At 41.1% G+C, this 23,074-nt stretch overlaps 1 protein-coding gene across 1 annotated transcript in view; it reads left to right on the forward strand.

Annotated features, from left to right (window-relative positions):
* Positions 1–23,074, forward strand: part of MICAL3 (microtubule associated monooxygenase, calponin and LIM domain containing 3) — a 246,450-nt gene that overhangs the window by 170,402 nt on the left and 52,974 nt on the right. Inside the window, exons 26-30 of the mRNA XM_069094298.1 lie at positions 1,476–1,671; positions 9,190–9,422; positions 12,523–12,612; positions 14,655–14,792; positions 19,920–19,982. Coding sequence (XP_068950399.1) covers positions 1,476–1,671; positions 9,190–9,422; positions 12,523–12,612; positions 14,655–14,792; positions 19,920–19,982 — 720 coding nt within the window. The remainder of the gene's footprint in view (positions 1–1,475; positions 1,672–9,189; positions 9,423–12,522; positions 12,613–14,654; positions 14,793–19,919; positions 19,983–23,074) is intronic.

The following is a 23,074-nucleotide window of genomic DNA, read 5'->3' on the forward strand; positions in this document are numbered from 1 at the left end:
TCAACATCTGGGTTTTTTCAAAGCCGGGGGGGCTCTGGACAACAGCTTCCCAGAATCCAGATCAAATCACAGAACACTTCTCAAAGTGAGCCCCCAAAACAAAGCTACACATCAGGGTTTAAGTAGCCTTCTCCCGGCTCAGAAAATGTAACAACCTTTTGGACCCACTGGCCAATCAAAAAGTATCTACTGAAAAACAAGCCTCCCACCCCAGGCTCCAGGTACACTTTAGCCTAGGGGCAGGGAAGATCTTACAAATTTACATTCCCATTACAGAGAATGAAGTGGTCAAAACTATATTTTAAGAAAATCATTTTGACAGCTGTGTTAAGGATGGATTGGAGTGGGGAGAGATCTGAGGCAAGGAGGCTGTTGTCATTGTTCAGACAAGAGAGCTGATGAGACCCTTAAATAAGATGGTGGCTCTGTGAATTGAAAGGATGATATAGACTAATGGAGATAGAAATGACAAGATTTGACAACTACATGTATTTGCCAGAGTAAGGAGTCAAGGATAATAGGGAGGTTGTGGGCCTGGGTGATGGGAAGGATAATAGTGTCCTTGAAAGGAGTAGGGAAATTCCGAAGAGGGTGGATCAGTGGGGAATGATGAGAACATGATAGTACATCTGGATTGAAATGTTCAACAGGCATTTGAAGATATGGTCCTGATGCACAGGAGAGAGACTAGGGCTGGATGTGATGAGCTGGAAATCAGTAGCATAGAAGTGACAAGTAGGTTTGTGTGGGTTGATGGGGTTACCTAGAGAAAGAGGGAATGTAGGATGTGGGACCTCATAAAACCTTGGCCCCGACACCCACAGAGTGATGTGGATGATCATCCAGAACGGGTACAGAAGACTTAAGAAGAAGCAGACAGAACCAAGGGAGAATGAGATCAGATCTGTTACATGGGGGATTTTGTTCCCATAAGGCTTTACTAGATGGTGTCTGAGGCTCCTTCCAATTGTGACATTCTGTGATTGTCTAATGGAGAGTAGTTCTTTGGCATTGAAAAAAAAAAATATGTTCCATTGTACACAAGGTATCTTTAACTCTGCCTAAAATTCATTTACTGTGTGATTTAAGGCCTTCCCCTTTTTCCATTAGTCCAGAGCAAGTTCTCTGTGGGAGAATGTAGCATTTTATCGCTTCACAACCTGTCCTGGCACGATCGTATTCCTTCCAGTAACTGGAATCCTATAATTCTTGAACCTCCATTCTCAGATTGGAAGATTTCCCAATTCTGCACTAAATCTAGATCTTCTGACTTTGGATTTGCTCAACTATCTTTCTAGATTTACCAGCCATTTCCAAAAGCCAACTTTCCTATGAGGTATAATGAGTGGTGACTGTAGGCTCTAAAAGTGCTCTGTTCCTGCTGGTGCATTCCTCCCCTCTCCCCAGACATGCTGCTTTTCTATGAAGGCTTTGAATTCAAATTTCAGTACCTCGCTTCTTGATTTGTCTTTCAGGTTCAAGTGTGAATGGCTTAGAGGAGCCCAGCCTTGCCAAGAGACTGAAGGGTACCCCAGAAAGGATTGAGCTGGAGAATTACAGGCTGTCCATGAAGCAGGCCGAAGAACTTGAAGAAGTTCCTGAGGAAACCCTAGCAGAACACAATCTGAGTAGCGTGTTGGACAAAGAGACCGAAGAGGATGTGGCAAGCAGGTTATTATCATGTAGCATGTTTGCCTTCAGCCCCTTTATATTCCTGGTCATCCCCTTTCAAGCAAAGCATTTAATAGATTCTATGTGCCTGGCACTGTACCTGGTCACTGGAAGGAGTACAAGAGAACCCCAGGGGTTACTTTTTACAAAGTCCACTTTTTAAAATCACTGTTCCCTGTGAGGTCTAAATAATTAAGTTCACCCTAAGACCTTGCTCAGAGCTTAACCAAGTCTAAGCCAGAAGATCAGGAGTTCTTCATCTTTCATGGCTCTTTCCTTCAAATCAATCATCCATGGAGCAGCTTGAGACCATGAAAGACCCTTTTCCTCGGTTCCTCATGACCTTGTACCTGGGCTCCTAGCACATACACTAGTATTAATCACCTTTATCTTCATTGGAAGAGGTGGCACAGTGGATAGAGTGCCAGGCCTGGAGGTAGGAAGACCTGAGTTCAAATTCAACCTTAGATACATACTAGCTGTATGACCCTGAGCAAGTAACTTAATCCTGGTTTCCTCATCTATAAAATGAGCTGGAGAAGGAAATGACATACCACTCCAGTATCTTTGCTAAGAAAACCCCAAATGGGGTCACAAAGAATAGGATACGACTGAAAAAAGACTCAAAAAACAATCAGAGAGACTAAGAGCCATTTCCTAATGGATAAATGGCCAAAGAATATGACCAGACAGTTCTCAAGAGAATTGCAGACTATAAACACCCCTATAAAAGAATGCTCCAGATCATTAATAATAAGAATAATTTAGGTCAAAACAACGCTGAGGTTTTTTTCTCATACCCAGTAAACAGGCAGAGGTGACAAATGGTGTGAATAATCAGTGTTAGAGAAAAGCTGATTCACTATTCAACCATGCTGGAAAGCAATTTTGGAATTATGTTAAGAAATATGTCTATATCCTCAGACTCTGAGACTCGCCTGCTAGTCATCAATCCCAAAAGAAAGATCCCCAAAACATCACAATATTTGTAGCAACATTTCTCATAATAGGCAAGAAATAGAAATAGAGTATATGCCCATCAATTGGGGGAATGTCTAAACGAATTGGAGTATGTGAATCTAATGGAATATTACTGTGCTATGAGAATATGTAGATTAGTAAGAAGTACCAGAAGACTTAGGAATCAATGTGTAATAATTAGGAAAAGGAAAACAACATACACAGTGGTTATAACAATAGGAATTGAAATGACACCAGAAACAAAAAGTTCAAAACTGAATATATAGATATAGATATAGATATATAATTATACTGATCAAACATTGCCCCAAGAAAGAGGGAGTGATTCAAATCTGACCTCAGACACTTATCACTTACTAGCTGTGTGACCTTGGGCAGGTGACTTAACTCCAATTGCCCTACCCTTCCTCCCTCCAAAAAGCCAAAAATAAAATTTTTAAAAAAGGGGGGGAAATGCACCTACTTTCCTTCCTTTCAGAAAGGAGGAGGGGTATAGAAGAAGGGTGTACAGTGTAGAACATTGCATATGCTGTTGGACTGAATGGGTGTGTTGGTCACTTTTACTGAAACGCTTTTTATTTTCTTCTTTCTTACAAAGGATGGCTCTCTGAGAAAGGGATAGGGTAAGAATATATTTGGAGGTAAAGGTGATGTTAGGGCAGCTCCATGGCGCAGTGCCAAACCTGGAGTCAGAAAGACTCATCTTCCTGATTTCAAATCCTGCCTCAGACACTTACCAGCTGTGTAATTCTGGGCAAGTCACTTAGCCCTGTTTGCCTCAGTTTCCTCATCTGTAAAATGAGCTAGACAAGGAAATGCAAAGCACTTCAGTATTTTTTCCAAGAAGACCCCAAATAGGGCCACACAGGTCACACTTTCATGACTAAAACATGACTGAACAACAAAAAGGGATGTTAAAAACAAAAGATCTATTTAAAATTTTTTTTAAGAATAGCAGTGTGACTAAATAGGGTATCTCACCCTACAGGAGAGTAGGGGGGAAGAGGATGAAAGGGGGAATGATGGAAGGGAGGGCAGGCTGGGGAGGAGGGAAGTTGGAAGCACCCACTTTTGAAAAGGGATGGGATCAAAGTAGAGAATAGAAAAAGTGGGAGGTGGGATAGGAGGGAGAGAAATATAATCAGTATTTTACAATATATCCACTATGGAAATATTTTGCATTAGCTACACGTACAACCTATATTGAATTGCTTATCTTCCCAGTGAAGGTGAGTAAGGAGGGAGGATGGAAATGAACCTGGAATTCAAAGTTTTAAAATCAAATGTTTAAATATATATAAATACTATTATTAATACTATTTTACATGTAATTGGGAAATAAGATATACAGGCACTGGGGCATAGAGATCCACCGTGCCCTACTGGAAAGTCGGAGGGGGGTTGGGGGAAGATATGGGACAGAGCAGATAGGAGGAGGGGATATCCTGTGGGACTGCTATTTTGGGGTGGTGGGTAGGGGAAAAATGGGGAGAAAATTTGTAACTCAAAATCTGGCAGAAATGAAAGATGTAAACTAAAAAAAAAGAATAGCAGTGTGAGGTAAGCTTGGAGCATGTATTATTTTTCAAATAGAATTTTTCAAAAAGTTGAAACAAAAAGGTATTAATTACCCAGAACGTCAGTAACTAAGGTGGAGATAGAACATGATTTCCATCACATTATTATTTCCAGAATAATATCAAATCCTTCCAACCTAGGTAAATATCTGTTGAAGACCCTTCCTGTTCTCTTACTTTTACCCAATGTAATTCAGTCCTAAGTGAGATATTAGAGTATCACATCTGGTTGGGAGGTTCGGGGTAGGCATTGGGTGGAGGGAGTGGTTAAAGAAAAAGGTCATTCAGTAGCTATTTCTGACATGGATTTCACTGAGTCTGGCCCAGATGCAGGAAGTTGATAGGACGTCCCTTATGTCCCTGTGATTCTGTAGCATTTCTGTTGGTTTGCTTTTACCAGATCTGTAGTAAACATCTTCTGCCAGTACAGGTCAGCAACTGTTCTACCACTTAAGAGTATTAGAGAAGTGTCTGGGGGATAGGAAGGGCAAGTGACTTGTTTTCTAAGGATCACGCAGCCTTTGTATGTTAAAAGTAGAACTTGAACCCAGGTCTGGCCGAATCCCGACCATGGTTCACCATGACACCAGCCCCTCTTGACTGCTGATTTCCTTAATAGTTTCCTGATGACAGACTGCTGATCCTGGCAACCTCTCCTCAAATGTGATTCTTGCTCTGTGTGAGTGCTGAGGGGTGATTTGGCCCGGAATCTTTGGGCTGTTTCCTTAATCCTGCATAATCACCCTCCCATCCCTAAGCATGGAGAAGCTGATTTTCCCTGTTGTGCTTTTTTTCTGGATTTCCTTGCTTATGGTGTCTGCCAGGACACAAGATTCCAGGCCATGTAACCAGAGGAAGAACTGACAAACCACAGCTTCCTTTCTTCTTCCACACCCTTCCTCTTGGCTCTTCAAAGGTCAGGCACCCAAAGTCCAACACCGATAAGGGCAAGGGAATGTAAAGTGAAACCTAAGATAAAGAATTTACATTTGTGCCTATTACGTGACGCAGAAGGCCTATGAAGGGGACAGCAGCCTGTTCCATGGACTGGACTCTCCATGGAAATAATGGCGCAGCAGTCAGTGTTCCTGATGGCACAGGAAAAAAAAAACAACAGCTGTCAATACCTGGCAGTTTTCTTTCTGTTCGCCACAGAGAAAAGGAAAAAATTAAGTCTTTATAAAGCAAACTATAACAGGGCTTCTCAGAAGCAAGTTTAACTTTAAAAAGCTTAACTTTTTAAAACTTGTTATTAGATAATTTGGTTTCTAGGCTTGCATAAAAACTAAACTTGGGAAATATTAAACATCATTAGTCCTACATTTTAACATTTTCATTGTGGTCATTTTTATAGATTCCTTTCCCTTTTCTGCAGTTGGCAACAATCTACAATAGAGAGTTCCTAAAGGCTCTCTCTCTCTCTCTCTCTCTCTCTCTCTCTCTCTCTCCCTCTTCGCCCTCGCCCTCTCCTCTCTCTCTGGATAGGTTATAACCATCCCTTCATCTTCTCCCCCCCCATTTTTGCCACAGATTACTAGTATGAAATCGAGTAAATCTTATTCTGTTGTTCCCCATCTATGAACAGGAATGTTTTTCTTCTACACATGTAGGATCTCATGAGGAAGAAACAACTGATTTGTCAAAAGCATTGAAGTCCTTTGAAAAAATAAAATGCATTAATGTAAACGATTATTCATATTATATACTGTGGTATAGCAGATAAAATGCAGGCTTAGAGAATGAGATATGACTTTCAATCCAGTCTCAGATTCTTTTTAAATCTTATTTTTATTGATATTTTGAGTTTATATCACCTTCATTTCCAAATAACATCTTCCCTATCCTCTACCGAACAAGCCATCCCTAAAATAAACATTAGAATTGTAGGGAGGTCGGAGGAGAGGAGAAACTCAGTTAAAAAAACAACCAGCATCATTAGCACGGAACATAATGTATGTAGTATAACACACCTATAGTCCTCCACCTCTGCAAACAGGAGAAGGTGGATATATTTTCTCAGCTCCTCTCTGGATCTCAGCTTGGGCATTCTAATTATGCCACCTTCACTTTCATGTTCATCTGCTCTGTGTATATCTTGGGTACACATAGCTTGCATGTTGTCTTCCTCACTTGAACATGGATTCCTTGAGGACAGGAAAGTTTTCACTTTTCTTTGCATCCCCAGCACTTAGCACAGTGCCGGCACATAGTAAGCCTTTCATTAAATGCTAGGTGGCTCCATAGTGTACAGAGTGCCTGGCCTAGAATCAGAAAGACTTGGGTTCAAGTCCAGCCTCAGACACCTTCTAGCCGTGTGACCCTGGGGAAGTCACTTAACCCCATTCGACTTCATTTCCTGATCTGTAAAATGAACTGGAGAAGGCAATGGCACTATCTTTGCCAAGAAAACCGCAAATGGAGACGTGGTGAGTCAGACACAAAGGAAAAGTAGCTGAACGACAAATGCTTATTGACTGATTCCAGCTGTACCTTCATATAAGTAAAGTGGATGTTAGCTCCCTTTGTATGCTTGGTACTGCAGTATTGTACTAAGCTGGGCACCTTCAGGACATTATTGATCAGCATCCCTAACTTAACTTTGAAAGACACACTTCTCCCAGCCTAACTAAGTATACATTTCATATTTGAGGTCACATATATGGTCATTTCAAAGCCTCCCTGAAAAATTATATTTCAGAGTTAATAGACTGAAGCAAATCTAGGGGGGAAAATTCCTTACCATTTGGGCTGACAGGGTGGAAGGAATTTGTTTTTCTCAGGGCAGGAACATTCCACAAGTTTGAAGGTAGCTTGGATTTCATTCAAATTCTACCTTCAGTACTGCTACTCTCATAAAAGAAAAACAGAAACATTTTTTGGAATACTGCTGAACAGTCAGTCGAGCATTTACTAAGTGCCTACTGTGTGCAGGCACTAGAAATACAAAAGCAGAAATTAAACCCTTCCTCCCCACAAGTAGCTTACATTCAGAGGAGTCAGCACCCATGTTCTTGTAGAGAATAGGGATGCATGCTTCTGTCCTGAATGTATCATGTAGAACTATCTCTGCTGTGATAAGTACAACTTATAATTATTTTTCCAAACTCTTAACAGCTAAGAACAGAAGTTGTCTATAGGGCTTTAACACCAGGTGTTGGAATGTTAGTTTCCATTTGTTTCCCATAGGCCATGCATGCTGTACTTTTCCAGTAAGATTAGCCAAGTTTATTTTTATTGTTGTGCCTTTTCTGGCTCTGTCGCCTGCTTCTCTCAGAATCTTCTCCCATCCTCTCCTCTCTTCCTCCTTTCTTTTGCCATCTCATCCTACTGTGAAGGACTCAGTGTGGTTCTGACGGTCTTTCCTTTACTTTTTTCAACATACAATATATTCCGCCTTTATAATCATCACTGGTCATTCTTGCTTTGTAAATACTTTGTGTACCCACAAGGTAGTTACAGGAGGGAGGCCACTAGAAGTGGGGGGGTGGGGAGGAGGGATCAGAAAACACTTCATGCAGAAGATTGTGTCTCAATAAAAGAGGAGAGGGGACTCTGAGTTGGAGGTAGAGGAGTGCAGTCCAGTTTTGCAGACTTGGAGACAGGTGATGGAGTATTATGAGTGAGGGACAGAAGGAAAGCCATCTCGGCTGGACCTCAGAATGTGATCACAGAGAGATAGCGATAACATCTAATGAGCCTGGAAATGTAGTTAGGGCCAGCTTTAAATAATGAGCCACTGAAGTTGGTTGAGAAAGTTATTGACCTGGTCAGAGCTGAGCTCAAGGAGAATTATTTTGATAGAAGCTTGTAGGATGGGCTGGAATAATGAGACATGAATCAGGAGAGACCAGTTAGGAGGATGTTGTAATAATCTAGGCAAAAGGTGATGAAGTCCTGAACTGCGGTGTGTGATAGAAGGAAGGAAGCAAGCAAGCATTGCTTAAAACCTACTATGTGTCTGGCATTTACTCAGTGCCTTACAAATATCTCATTTGATCCTCACAACAACCTTGGCACATTGGTGCTACTGTTATCCCTGTTTTACAGTGGAGGTGGAGGCAAGCAGAAGTTAAGTGACTTTCCCAGAGTCTCACCTCTACTAAGTATCTGAGATTGGATTTGAGTTCAGGTCTTCCTGACTCCAGGTCCAGCACTCTCTCCACACTTCTGAAAGAAGAAAAGGAGTTAGACGTGAGAGATACTGTGATTGCCTATGAGGAAGAGAGCCAGGCGTTGAAGAAAATGCTGAGATTAGGAGCCTGTGATACCAGATCCACTAAAACAAGAATCCCACAAGCTAGATAACATGTCATGAGAAGGGAAGATCTGCATTTCTGACACTTCCATGACGAGTTTGCATCCACAAACAGTTCATGGAAAATAAAATTGGCCTGCCCCTACTCTTTCCCTTCATGTATCCCATGTAAACTTCATCCCAATAAATCCTGTGTTGATGTATGGTTTACTGTCAGTTCTTTTACTAATCCAATTTGCATGACTGTGAAGATGTACAGTTGTCACATACACATACTTCAAACTTTTCCCATGATGTGTCTATTAATTTACACTCATTCTCTTCACAAAGCTTCCTATCTGTATTAATGTCCAATAGGGAAGGGAGCTGGCCACCTTCACAGCTTCCTTCTGAAAAGAGGAACATACCTGATTCTGCTCTTTCCCACCTTGCTACTCCCCCCCCCCTTTTTTTTTGGAGGGAGGAAGGCAAGGTGGTTGGGGTTAAGTGACTTGTCCAAGGTCACATAGCTAGTGTCGTGTCTGAGGCTAGATTTGAATTCAGGTCCTCCTGACTCCAGGGCCAGTGCTCTATTCACTATGCCACCAAGCTCCTGCACCACACCCCCCCTCTTTAAAAAAAATCATTCTGATACCTGTTCCCCACCCCCGGAGAGCTATTTGCTGTTTATTCACAGTTTTTTCTTCTCTCTTGGTTTCCCTGTAGCAGTTCAGAGTCTGAGATGGAGGAGGAAGATGAGGAAGAAGAAGAGGAATCCCATCTTCCCCCTTCAGACCTGGGAGGTGTCCCTTGGAAGGAAGCTGTTCGCATCCATGCTCTTCTAAAAGGGAAGAGTGAGGAGGAGTTAGAAGCCTCGAAAAACCATGAGCCTGGGAATGAAGAAGAGGAAGAGGAAGAAGAAGAGGAGGAGGAGGAGGAGGAGGAAGAATCTAGTGAAGGTTAGGAAAACTCTTGTCTATCACAACCCTAAGTAATTTTCTTTATTCTTCTTTTCACTTTTGGTTAAAGAAATCTATTTTAAAAACAACAGTTGATCCAACCTTGTTTGGGGTAACCTGGTTCATTGCCCTAGAGGTTGTTGCAGCCTAAAAGCTTAGGATCACATCTTTTCATCTCAAAGTCACCATCATTGATTGGACTGAACACCATGATGAGATTAATATTTAGAAGGGATATTTCTTTTTTTTTACTTTTACTAAAAGTCAGAGTCTTCAGATTTGTTCATTACCTATATTTTTGCAATTTCCAAGGACGTGGGTTTTATTTCTACTTCCTTTCTTGGACTTTGTCTTCTTTGAATTTCTGGGTGTTTGTATTGCTAGACTTCTTCCTGCATTAGAACTGCTGTTGAATCTGGTTTGGTTGACCTATATATAGACAATTTCTCCCCTTCTCTATCCCTGGCCGGGAACATGTCTTCCTCATACTGTAAGCTGTGGTTCAGAAATACAAATCCTGCTCTCTAATAACATCTGTGTAAGCAGCAAGTCACTTTCCAATCCTGCTTTTCTCTTTTGGAGCCCTTACCTCCGATTTAGGAGTGATGAAAATGCCACCTCTGCCCTTAAAGTCTTCAGTTTATTACCTAGGACTTGGTCATTTTCAGCAACACCTTCTAGATTCCTTCTTGCAATATTATTTGGACCACATAAATCTGAAGGCAGTTTTCTGGTTCATTAAGCCTTGAGAAGGTCTCCAGGAGATAGCAGACTTTTCTATGGTGATTGTCACATCAAAAATTCCCCTCTTCAGTCCCCATCTCCCACGATTTGCCTCTCTTTGCTTTGCCTTTTATTGATGATCTCTCACCTTGTGGCACCTGAAGAACCGTGCTCTATTATGTGGGCAAACAAGCAGCTTCCTCCTCTCAGAGGATCCATCTTCCTTTCCTCTTCATTATCCTCTTTTACCCAGCATCTTGACACTAGTCAGGACTTCAGATCTTTTTTCTTCTGTTTTCACCTTGAATTTTCTCTCCCCCTCCCCTTTTTTAAAAGAAATAATTCATTCTCCCAGATAATGAATAGAATTGCAAAGTATTCCTTTGGACTCTTTATCTTTGCTTCTAAGGGGAAAAAAAAAACAGCCTGTACCTTGTGTAGAGATAAACACTCACTTCACTATTGTGGAAATATAAGCATAAAAAATTCTTTGTAGATTAATGCAGAATGCTCCCAGGTTTCTCACTCCTTTGAAAACCTGAGTAGTAGCTCTCCCAGAAAACCTGTGTTGCCAACCACTCTGTGAAAGCTTAGACTTTGGAATTGTCACTTTCCTCTACTGATTAGCTCTTTTTTTCCATTTCGTTAACATTTTTAGCATTAACTAATCCAGTTCTCTTTGCTTTGTTTTGTTAACCTCATTCCTTGTCTTCCCCAAATCTTCCCCCTGCCCCTCCAAAAACCTTTATGCTCTGATTGGTTCTTTTCATTCTGAAGTCCTCCCTTTTCCCCCTCAGTGCCAGCATCGCCCCTTCTCCTTCCCCTCCCTCAGTTTCTTTTCAAATCCTCCCAAATTTCCCATTCCCAAACTCAATTGCTGGACTTTTTCATAATTGCCCAAACCTTTCAAAAAAATTCCTTTTCCTTCTCCCACCCAACTTGTCCCTCACCAAAGCGAGAGGGAAAATCCATGCCCTCCTAAGAGAGGAGAAGTAGGAGCTGGAGGCCTGAAAGCCAAATCCAGTCTGGAAAACAATTTTTATCTTAGATTTCTGGTTTCTTAACTTGACTTTGATTCTCCTGTACTGTTAGTGTACAAGAAGGCGATCATAATCCTTGCCTCCCACCACCACTTCTACCTCGTAAACAGGAATGAAGTGTAGCTCTTGGAATTCCACCGAAGGAAGATGCTGTGTAAACATAGATTAATGATATCATTCTGGAGGTGTATAGATTGGAGGAAGCCAGAGTTTTGACTTCTTCTGCACTGACACCTTCTGGTTTTCAATTCTAGCACCAGACCAAATTTTTAATAGTTGCCACCGGGTTAATGTGCCGCATGTCTGCTTCTTCCTGGAATCGGGAATGCTCTGCTACTGTTTTAAACTGAAATCTGTACCTTCTGGCTCAACAGGACTAAGCATAGAACAGAGGCAAAGTGCTTCCTACATACGGTGTGTCCAAAAAATCGAGGGCAGTTAAGCTGTTAGAGTTTAAAACACACCAAGATTCTTGGGACATAGAAGCTAACTATCAATGGATAGAAATTTGCTATGATACAGGATGCTGAGGCAGAGGATGAGCAAGAGAAAGCAGAAGCAGAAAACACATTTGCTTTCTAAATGTGAGGGCTTCTCGTCTGGGGACCTGATCAGCTTCCCGTCTTCTCTCCTGGACCTCCCATTCTTGATGCTTTTCCATGTCTGTATGCAGACACTGCTATTCCAGATTAGTGTCTGTCTACTCCGTCAGGACATAGAAACCGCCGTAATATGCATCTTTTTCTTCTTCTCTGTGAAGATGAACTGATTGCATAAGCAAGATCCAGGGAAGTAGGAGAAGGGGCCTAGAGCCTCTGGGAGTGTCAGATGCTTTGGGCTCTCCTCTTATTACCTGGGCAGCCATTGGCTTAGTAACTGACTCTACTTCTGGTCTGTCAGAATAGGGGAGATCATATCCATAGCATGTTCATAACAGTGCTAGATGCGTAGGACATTGCTTCATTATCTTCGTTATCTTGGTCTGACGATGGCTCTAGACCAGTTGACATTAGTGCAGCCTAGAGGGCTGTTAGCCCTTGCCTTCCGTGCAGAACCTGGATCCCCTGCACCTGGAACCATCATCAAGACAAGAATACAAGAGGTACACTTGCGGGGGGGAGTTTTCTTTGCAGCCAGACACTTAACATCAGACTTGGCCACGCGCTGACATGCCTGGAAACAAAACCTCTTGTCTGGACAGACAGTGATCTTAGATGAATATGTAGACATTGACAGGAGCTAAGGATAACTTCTCTCTCTCCTCTTCTCTCCCAACCCTCTCACCATTTATCCTTATGCCTGTCTTTATGCTTGGTGTTTGACTCCCTCTGCTGTAGAGGGAGAGTATTGCCCCTGGAAAAGAGAGCTCCAGCAAAGCCACTGGCTTCAGCATAACTCAAACGAAGAGGATGCGGGTACATTTAAAGGTACCCGCTTTGCCCTGCCCATCTCCCTCCCCCCATCCTTCCCTCACAGCTGCCCAGAAATTGCCATTAAGAGCAGGAACCACATGAAAAGACATTTTTAACGGAATTGTATAGACTGGCCCTGGCCCATGCCCAGCCACCCTGCTCCCTGTCCCTGGCACCAGGACTCCATGGCAGCCTCAGGATCATGCCATAGGGCATGGGTAGGAAAAGAATTCCAGAAACGACCCTGACTATGCCAGTTCTACACACTGACCCAAAGTTTCCCATCAAATTCAAGATAGACATCCTTCTTTTGACTATTTTCCCCTTGGAACAGCAGGCCTAATGACAAGTGTATATATTTCGGTCAATTGAGCACCTCTTGAAAGTGACCCAAAATGTTTTCTGCCACCACCAGATACACACTAAAAAAAAAAAACACACCAGTATTCCTAGTATGTTGAACTTTTAAAGACTTCAGGGATATGATTGGCAGCAAAAAGTAAAGTGTTAACAGTGAGAAAGGTAATTGTCTTCCCTTTTCTGCTTAAAAGAGGATGGGATTCAGAATTTTTCTTTCTACTGGCCTGCCTCTTCTACTTCCAGCATATCTTAGGCAATCAGACAACCTATCAGCTCATGTCTTACTAGGATGATTCAGGTCCCTGAAGGAAAACAACTTAGAAATAGACTGAGGGTCCATAGAGATGGATAGCTGGGACAGGAGAGCTGATCAGAGATGCAAACTCCTTTGCAATCAAGTGTTTGCATTCACTTGCTTTTCAAGCCCTGAGCACTTGCAAACCAGAGTGAAGCCACAAGGACTGAAACTATAACCAAGTTAACCAGTTGGATTGTGAAGGGAAGCAGTGAGGCGTGGTTGCCAATGTCAATGGGGGCAGTCTTCTGCCTAGTGCATAAAAGTCCTTTCAGTCAGGTGGTACCTGCTCTCATTGAACCTTCCCCAATGTCCCACTTTAATTACTGTCCCTGATACTTTAACTCAGCTATGTGGCATGATATATACACTAATCCTGGGGAGCCCATGCAGTGGTGAACTGCATGGATATGCTTTTGCTATTGCCTGCAAGCTCTTGTGTTGCCTTGAACCGGGACCTTTGGTGGCAAAGGTCACCACAGTTGGTCTCAAGGAAGAAATTTGACTCCAGAGAAAGTAGATGTGAATTTGTCTTATTTGCCTCATTTCCTTCCACTCATGAATTATCAAAGCTTCAGCTGTTTATAAGACATCTCTCCACTCTTTCCAAGCCTCCCTTCCTACTGATGCCCCTTTCCTTGCCAAATTGTGCAGCATGCAGCGTGGGACAGGGGTATAAAAGGAGAGCTTCTCACTCCAACATCAGCCTTGACTATAGTAAAAAAAAGCAAATACTGCCAACATATGTGTTGACAGGTCTGTTGCAAAGTGGCATACCTTCATCCCACCCATTGGTTGGCCTTCTACCACACAAGAGCAAGATATTAAATCTGCCTCATGGCTTGCTAATGGTGTAAGTGCCTTGCTTCAGGAGGATCCAAGGTATCTTATGGGGGGGTCACAGGGCTGCTACTTATACAGATGTTCTGACATTCTGTGGTAAGGCATGGCAGCTAAGTAGACGGACACCTTGTTTTGAAAATTGATCGTTTCAACGTCCTGGGTTTGGTTCTAAGTAGGTGAAATAAGAGAGAAATTGTTACACCAAACTGCCATCCCAGATAAAGAAAACATCAGAAGGAAACAAATATACCTCTATATAGTGGCATTGCTTCAATTGGCCAACACTAAACAATATTGAATTTTCGATTTTTGAAAATTGCTAAATACAATTGGATGAATAGTGGGAGAGTTTGTGTGCTTGTCTGCGTATTTTCAAACCTCACTTCTGTATGCTATCTTAACAAATATTGTCATTTTTCTTTTCTTTCTGTTTCCCTCCTTTTGATGGTTTCTCCTTGTTCTTCCTTCCCTGAATTTTGCTGTCCCCTTCCTTACTTTTTCCCAACCTTTCCTGCCTCCCACCTCCCATATGCCTTCCACCCTGTCCTTGCTATGCCAGCGGGGAATCTGAAGCTACAGCAGATTGTAAATCTAGTCGATCCCCTGGAGATCCAGGCAGATGTACACTGGACACACATTCGTGAGAAAGAGGAGGAAGATAAAATGGTGTCTACCTCCAAGTCCTCCAGTTCCAGAGGTAACTGCACCCAGACCCAAGATCCTTTGTGTGCTTTCTGAATACTGCCAAACAACTTCCCTGTGTGGAGGACTTCCTCCTCTGGGGAAGCACAACAGACCACTTGAAAGCAAGGCTAACAAAACATTTTCTTTTCCTAGTGTTAGATATGGTGTTTGCCCTTGGATTCCTTTCCAGGGTATATAAAGTTTTCCAAAGATTTAAAGTCTTTTGATCCTGGACCTTTTAATGCAAAACAACAGATAAGCTTTACCCTTAAAAAATCAGTTGATTTTTTTTTCCTGTGATCATTATAGGTTGGGTTAGCCAACCTTTCTACAGTTTGTGAATCCTGCTGGCATTTTATTTATGGGGGGGGGAGAACTCTGTGTGTGTGTGTTTATACACATTTACATATCTACATATGTGAATTTGGTGGACAGCTAGGTGGCACAGTGGATAGTGCACAGGACCTGAAATCAGGAAAAATGATGTTCAAATTTGACCTCAGACACCTACTAGCTGTGTGACCTTGGGCAAGTCACTTAACCCTGTTTGCCTCAGTTTCCTCATCTGTAAAATGAGCTGGAAAAAGAAATGGTGAACCACTCCAATATCTTTGCCAAGAAAACCCGAAATCGAGTCAGAGAAATTAAGAGTCAGACATGGCTGAAAATACTAAACAACAACAAAAATTCAAGTTTGTATATGCTCAGGGACACATATTGTGGGGTTTTCTAGAGAAGAGGAATTAGGCCAAAGGGTTTCCGGAAATACCTACAATTTTCATAGGATGAATTTTATATATTTTTTTTCCAGTAACCTCACTTCTCCAAGCTGTTCTTAAGGAAATTGTAAAAGAAAAAAAACTTTATTGAAGATGTCTTCTCATCAATTCCCTCTCCAATCTAGCATGTATTTTTAAACACACTTTTACTTATTTATTTTGTTTTCTACGTCACCAGAATTTTTCTCAGTATACCTCTCTGTCTCCAGAGAGCTATCCCATATAACTAATAGTATATTTAAGGGACAGAAAGAAAAAGGAAGAGAAAAGAAATCAGCAAAACTAATCAGTACTTTGAAAAAAGTCTTAAAATACATTCTGGGTTCCATAGCCATGGACTTTCCACCTTTGCAAAGGAATGGATTAGGGTTATACTCTCATATCTCTTTTGGGGGGCCATGCTTGTTCCTTATAATTTTGTGCCATTCACTTTTGCAGTTGTCCTTTCCATTTACCATGTTGTTGTCATTGTATATATTGTTTTCTTGCCTTTACTTACTTTATTTTGCATCAGTTCATATAGATCTTTCCATGCTTCTCTGTAGTCATCATATTCAGTATTTCTAAAGCACAATAATAATTCATGTGCCATAGTATGTCAGGTCAAAAAACATTTATTATGTGCTAGTTTTTAGCCATTCCCCAATAGTTGGGTATTCTACTTTGTTTCTAATTCTTTGCTACCACAAGAAGTACTGCTATAATTTTTTTTTTTGAGAGGGAAAAGCAAGGCAATTGGAGTTAAGTGACTTGCCCAGGGTCACACAGCTATTAAGTGTCAAATGTCTGAGGCCATATTTGAACCTAGGTCCTCCTAACTCCAGGGCCTGTGCCACCTAGCTACCACTGCTATAAATATTTTGATATATATGGGGATTTTGTTCTTTTCGTTTGGGGTAAAACCTAATATTGGAATCTCTGGATCAAAGGATACGGACATTTTTAGTTACTTTAATTTGCATAATTCCACATTTCTTTCCAAAATAGGTCTGATGATTCATAGCTCCATCAACAATTCACCATCTTCTCATAAGCCCTTTAGTATTGACTATTACCATCTTTTTTTGTCATTTTTGCCAATTTGCTAGATATGAAGTGATGTATTTGTCTTAGCGTTAGCAATCTGGAACATCCTTTCCTATGGTTATTAATAATTTGCAGCCCTTCTTTTGAGAACTGTTTCTTCATATCCTTTAATCACTTATCTATTGGAATGACATTTGGGGTTTTTTTTACTTTTATTTTATATTTGTTTGTGCACATGTATATGTACCTATATCTGTGATATATCTGTTAGTTTTCTATATATTGAAATACATACAATATATATCAATATAGAAATAGATACAAAAAACCCTCCTCTGAGAAATTTGACAAATTTTTCCCCATTCTTTTGCTTTCCTTTTTATCTTAGGTTGATTAATTTTGTTTGTGCAGAAGTTTTTCACAGTTTCATGGAATCAAAATTATTAATCCTATCTTTTGTATTTGTTTTTAATCTTAAGAATATGTCTTCTACCCTTAGCTGTTGTTTTTCAATTTTCCCAGTAATTTTATCAAATAGGGAGTTCTTTCCTTAGTAGTTTATGGTTTCTGCTTTGTTGAACACTGAATTATTCATTTCTATTGTTTCTGATTTCCCCTTTCCTAGTCTATTCCATCAACCTACTTCTTGTTGTTTTTTTTTAATCAATACCAAATGGTTTTGATGATAGCTACTCAATGGTACAGTTTGAGGCAACAAGTATTTGTTATTTACTATATGCCAGGCACTGTGGGTACAAAGAAAAAATAAATAGTCCCTAGCCTCAGGGAACTTACATTCTAATGGGAAAGAAAACATCTATAAATCAGAACATACAAGATAAATACAAAATATATGGAAGGTGACCTTAGAAAGGGTGGCCCTGACAACTGCAGGGGCTAGTAAAGGTCTCATGAAGGCTCTTGAGCTGAGTCTTAAAGAAAGCCAAGGATTCTAAGACTCAGAGGTTGAAAGAAAGAACATTCAAGGCAAGAGAAATAGCTAATGCAGAGGCCAGCAGGGAGAGACAGAGTATCCTGTATAAGGAACCTAAGCCAATATGACCGGTGTGTAGAGTTCATGGATACAAGTAGAATGTTAGAAGATTGGAAAGGTAGAAGGGTTCACATTTTGAAGAGCCTTAAATGCCAAACAAAAGACTTTATAATTTTTTTTTCCTGGAAGTAAGAAGAAGCCACTGGAGTTTATTGATTAGGGGGGTGGAATGTTCTGACTTACACTTCAGGAAAATCACTAGGAGCCTTGTGAACAATTGGAGTCAAGGAAGACTTGAGTCAGGGAGACCATTTGGAAGACTTGTAATAGTTTGGGTGAGGGATGCCTGAATTAGGATGGTGTCTGTGCAAGTGGAGGGAAAGGGGCAGATGTAAGAGATGCCACAGAGAAATAAATTACAAGATTCATTATCTTATTGGATATGTGATGCCTGCAAGAGGGTAAGAGCCCAGGGTGAAACCAGTGTGAACCTTCAAGACTGGAAGGATCAGCAGTACCTTAAAAGTAAGAAGAGAATTTGGAAGAGGGCAGGAAAGACACCGAGTGCAGCTTGGGGCATGTTCAGTTTGAGAAGCCTACAGGACATCCACTTCAAGGTGTCTAACAGACAATTGGACCTTAGAAGGGAATAAATAGATCTGGGAATTATCTGTAGAGGGACAATAATTAAACCCATGGGAGCTGATGAGATCACCAACTGAGAAAGTATAGCGAAAGAAGAGAGAGGGGCCAAGAGAGCTTTAGGGGACACCCTCAGGTACAAAAAGCCAGAGAGGAGATGGTATGCGGGAGGAGAAGGTAGTGAGGGTGGAAGGCACGGTGCTAAGCACTTTTTACAAATATTATCTCATTTGATCCTCACAACAACCCCTGGGAGGTAGATGCTATTATTACCTCCATTTTACAGATGAGGAAACTGAGGTGAACTAAGGTTAAGTAACTTGCCCAGGGTCATACAGCTATTAAGTGACTGAGGCCAAATTAAAACTTAGTCATTCTTGACTCCAGGCCCCACACGCTATCCATAAACTATGCCACCTCCTACCAGAGAGATACATGAGGATAGGGGCAGCTAGGTGGCACAGTGAATAGAGCACCAGCCCTGGAGTCAGGGGGACCTGACTTAGACAGGCCTTAGACATTTAACACTTACTAGCCGTGTGACCTTGGGCAAGTCATTTAACCCAATTGCCCTGCCCTCCCCCCTCCAAAAAGCAAAAAAAAAAAAAAGAGAGAGATTCATGAGGATCTCCTAACTAAGCAAGTAACTTGGTAGAATGCAGCTTCAGTTGAATCATGGTCAGATTTCAAAAGATTTAAAAGAGAATGATAAGAGAAAATGGAGGCATCTATTATAAACTTGTTTTATTATAAACTATTACAAACTTTTTCAAGGTTAGCTAAGAATAGGAAGAAAGGTGTTGAATGATAGTTAGTGAACATGGCAGGATCAATTGAGGGTTGTTTAAGGATAAAAAGAAATAGCAGGAAAGGAGCCAGAAGAGAGGGAGATATTGAAGACTGGAGAGAAAGTGGGGGTGATGGTGGGAGCAGTCCACTGGAGAAGATGGGAGAGGATGGGATTTGCCTGGGCAAGCAGTTTCCCTCCCTTTTAGCCACCCCCACAAGAGTATACCGAAGAATACGTGATAAAGCATTGCTGTGTGAGATCTCTGAGTAATGAGTCAAGTCTGCCAAGCTCTTGCATGCATGTGCTTCAGGGACCTTCTCTGTAAGGTCCTGAAGAAATGCAGGTTTTCATGAGGCTACCAGACCAAGTCGGGGCTCGGCCAAAACAACTAAAGTGGTTTGTAATTGCTTCTGAGTTTGGCAATGAACATTTGCCAGGAGCTAGAAGTTACCGTGTATGCACACGTGTATATATGTGTGTGTGTGTGTTTAGCATGAATTATTATATTTCTTTACCTTGTTTTATCTGATACATGTGGGAGGAAGGGAACAGAGAGAATATTTGAGAGGTTTCCTCAGTCACTTCTCAAATGCCTTTCTCAAGACCCACCTGCCCCCCCACTCCAAAGCCTTGGACCTTCAAAGCCCAGCCTTTAAGAAGGGGATGTCTCTTTGGCCTTGTATTCATCTGGACCTTGGCTAGTTGTTCCCCTCCCTTTCGCCACATGTCATGAACATGCCCGAGTGTCTGAAATGTGCTACCCCAGGTGAGCTTCTGCTCCTGTTTTCAACCTTCTGATGCCTTCCAGGGTTCACTTCTCTTCTCAGTTCCTTGGAATCACCTTATTCCTCAGTATTAGAAGTGCATATCAGTATGTAATGTTGCATTTATCATTTGTTTTAAATTCAGTGCCTGACCTTCCTTCCATACGCCACGCAGCAGTGCAGGCCTGGCTGGAGACGGTCTCTGGAGGTAGTCTGGTGATGTTTCTTCTATACCAATTCACAATAACTGCTCCTTAAGCTCAGCAATTCAGCTGGTATCTTAACAGAATTCTGGCCCTGTTGCTCCTGCATGCTCAGGAATAGGGTGGGGTGGAGGGAGGGAATGTGCATTGCATGCCTTGCTCAGACAGCCATTCTTGCATGAACCAGACATTCATCTTAACCCTTGCAGGACAGAGCCAAAGAAAAGTCATGTTGTAAGTAGGATATAGGTCAAACAGTTGGGTATGGGGATTTGGGTGAGTGCCAGGAGAGTGGGGAAATATATTTTTACCATTGGGGTTTCAACTAAAGTCTGTATAATGATTAAGGTATAAGAGCAAAGGAATTTGGAAGAATTCCACAAAACCACTGAGGACTCCCAGAAGAGGAAACAGGAAGAAACATTCAGAGGTTTTTATGGAGTGAAATGACAGCTACAAGATTGAAAAGGAGCAAGAATGGTGTATATTGTTTAACTGAAGCCAGAGGAAGTTAAATACTTAATAACAGCTATAACTAGAAATATCTGCTTGTTTGGCAGGCTACAAGCTGTTGTTTCATTTTAGTATGAGGTTGATGAGGTCAACTGTCCATCCTAGCTTAAGGGCTCTTATGGGATAAGGAATAACAGAATTTATATTTTCTACCACCTTCATGACCTACCCTTCCCCATCTTTCTTACTGTCAGTAGAGGAAAAAAGTTGGGAGTCCAAGTTGTTCAAAGCATTAAATCAAGAGAAGAATTTTTACCTGCTGTCAATTTCAGATATAAAGAACATTGTGCTATGCATATGTCACTAGCCATTTGCGTTCCTAAATGATTTTGAAGTCTCAGAACACAGGACTAAAGATCAGGGATTTCTGGCTTTCACTATATATAGCTCATTGATTGGTGTGGCAGCTTCTGGCACCTTGCTCTCCATCCTAACCCCAATTCAGCCCTCCACCCCCTTTGCCCAAGCTGTATCCTTCAACATTAGCTGCTGTTGCAATGTTATGTACCATTTGCTTATTCGTTTTTGACATATGTGACTGAATTGTTTCTTTGAAGGTATCCTCAAGAGATTTTTAATGTCTTCTTCCTCCTAACACTGTAAGAGAAACTTCCATATTGTAAATATGTAAATACAAATCGGAAAATTTGATCAAGAACCAGGAGACCAGCCTAGTCATCTGGTATAGATTTTGCATCATTGGGAAAGCTTATCTAATGATCTCCCTATGCTCCCCAGTCTATTTTTCAACAGCAACGGTGGTATTATTTTCCTAGTTCATAAGTATTTATATCAACTCTCTCAAATAATTCTTTAGAACAGTGGGCTAATGGCCAGTACTGTTGACCTAGATGCTTGATATAAGAGGGCCAAGTTCTGTTTCCTACCTGATCTTTTACTTCTCCAATCTGGTAAGAGACTTGATCAGGGACAGTTGGCCACATCCTTTGAAAATCATTTGGACTTCTATACCTCCCTAGCATTCCTCAATTTGGTGACTTTTAGGGAACCAGAGATTCTCCTCTCTAGTGAAACAACTAAAATGATTAAAAAAGGAGGTACATCCTAAGATTTTAAGGCAGGAAAATAAGACTACTTAGCCTCTGTAGAGTCAAAACAATGAAATGTTGAAATCTGTCTGAATATAAATCCTGTGTCAAAAGAATTGCCCGAAAAATTCCCTCCCCTACCCCAAATATGTAGTTTTTATGAGGAGTACCTGTTCCCCTGATATGACTTTTAAAGCCTACTTCCTGGCCTTTAAAAGAATTAACCTTCCTGAAAAAGCTAATTGTCAGTAAAATCAGTGAGATGTTTCCTTGCCAGCCTGAAGTATCCCAACAATAAATACCCCATCAGTTGTTACTTCTCCCTTTGGGGGGAAACCAGCTATGAGAATGGCACTTGAAATGGAATGGAAAGTAGAATGAAGGAAAGAAGGTTTGAGGTTGTGTTGTTCTGTCTGATAGTTGTTTTTGTTTTGTTTTGTTGTATGAGCCTTAGACTGGAGAGAACAGGGAAAATTGAAAAATAAGTCATTTTAGCACTGGCAACACCTTCAGATTTACCTCATTTTTGAAATAGAGGAGTACATAATTAATTGGACATTTATTAAGTACTTCCTATGTGCTGGGCTCTGGGGAAACAAGATAAAAATGAAACAGCCCCTACCCTCTAGGAGCTTACATTCCAACAGGAAAGACAATATGCACCTATACAGGTATATAATGAAGAGATGCACATTAACATTGGTGAGGGGTGGGGAGAAAACATGTAAAGCCTCATGCAAAAGGGGACAATTTAATTGAGCCTTGAAGGGAACCAAGGATTCCACAGTGTGATGGTGAAGATAGGAGTACATTCCAGGCATGGGGGACAAAGAGCCAGTTCAAAGGCAGAGCTGGGAGATAGAGTACCATGTTTGAGGAATATGCAAAAGGCCAATTTGGCTGGACCATATAGTATCCAAAAGAGAATAGTATGTAATAAGGTTTTTAAATGTTGTAAAGAGTTCTAAATGTCAAACAGAAGAGTTTGTAGAAATGATGAGAAGCCACAGGAGTTTATTGAGTAGGGGGATGACATAGAAGTTTGAAGGATGCATTTAAAGTCAGCCCAAGTAGACCCAGAAGTATCTTTAAACTAAAAAACTACCATTTCTACTATATATATATATATATATATCTTTCTCACACGCCCAGCTCCTTTTCTGCTTTTATATTCCTATAGCTAATTTTGAATTGTACTTTGCATAATTGAGAGGAGGTGCAAAGATGGACATTTTATGGCAGAGTTTCTGCTCCACTCATAGGAAGTTCCCACAAGGAGCTTGGAGATATAAATACAGTGGTGTATAGAAAGATGCCATGTTGTTTGAACTTGACTTTCAGAAACCAAGTTGTGTTCTTGTCTCAATTTCCTGCAGGACCCCCAGAAAATCTAATCAGATGAGTTGTTTCCTAATCTTTGTGTCACTCTGTCATGGACTTTGATCCACAAACTATGTTTAATTAATGACAAGTCAGAACATAAGCCCCATTCTGGAAATGAAAAATGGCTTTGAATTCTTTGACTATTACAACCT

This window comes from Petaurus breviceps, unplaced genomic scaffold (assembly GCF_028583685.1).
Source record: "Petaurus breviceps papuanus isolate PSGF00001 unplaced genomic scaffold, PetGlider_PUasm1.0 216, whole genome shotgun sequence".
In the NCBI taxonomy this organism is placed as follows: domain Eukaryota; kingdom Metazoa; phylum Chordata; class Mammalia; order Diprotodontia; family Petauridae; genus Petaurus; species Petaurus breviceps.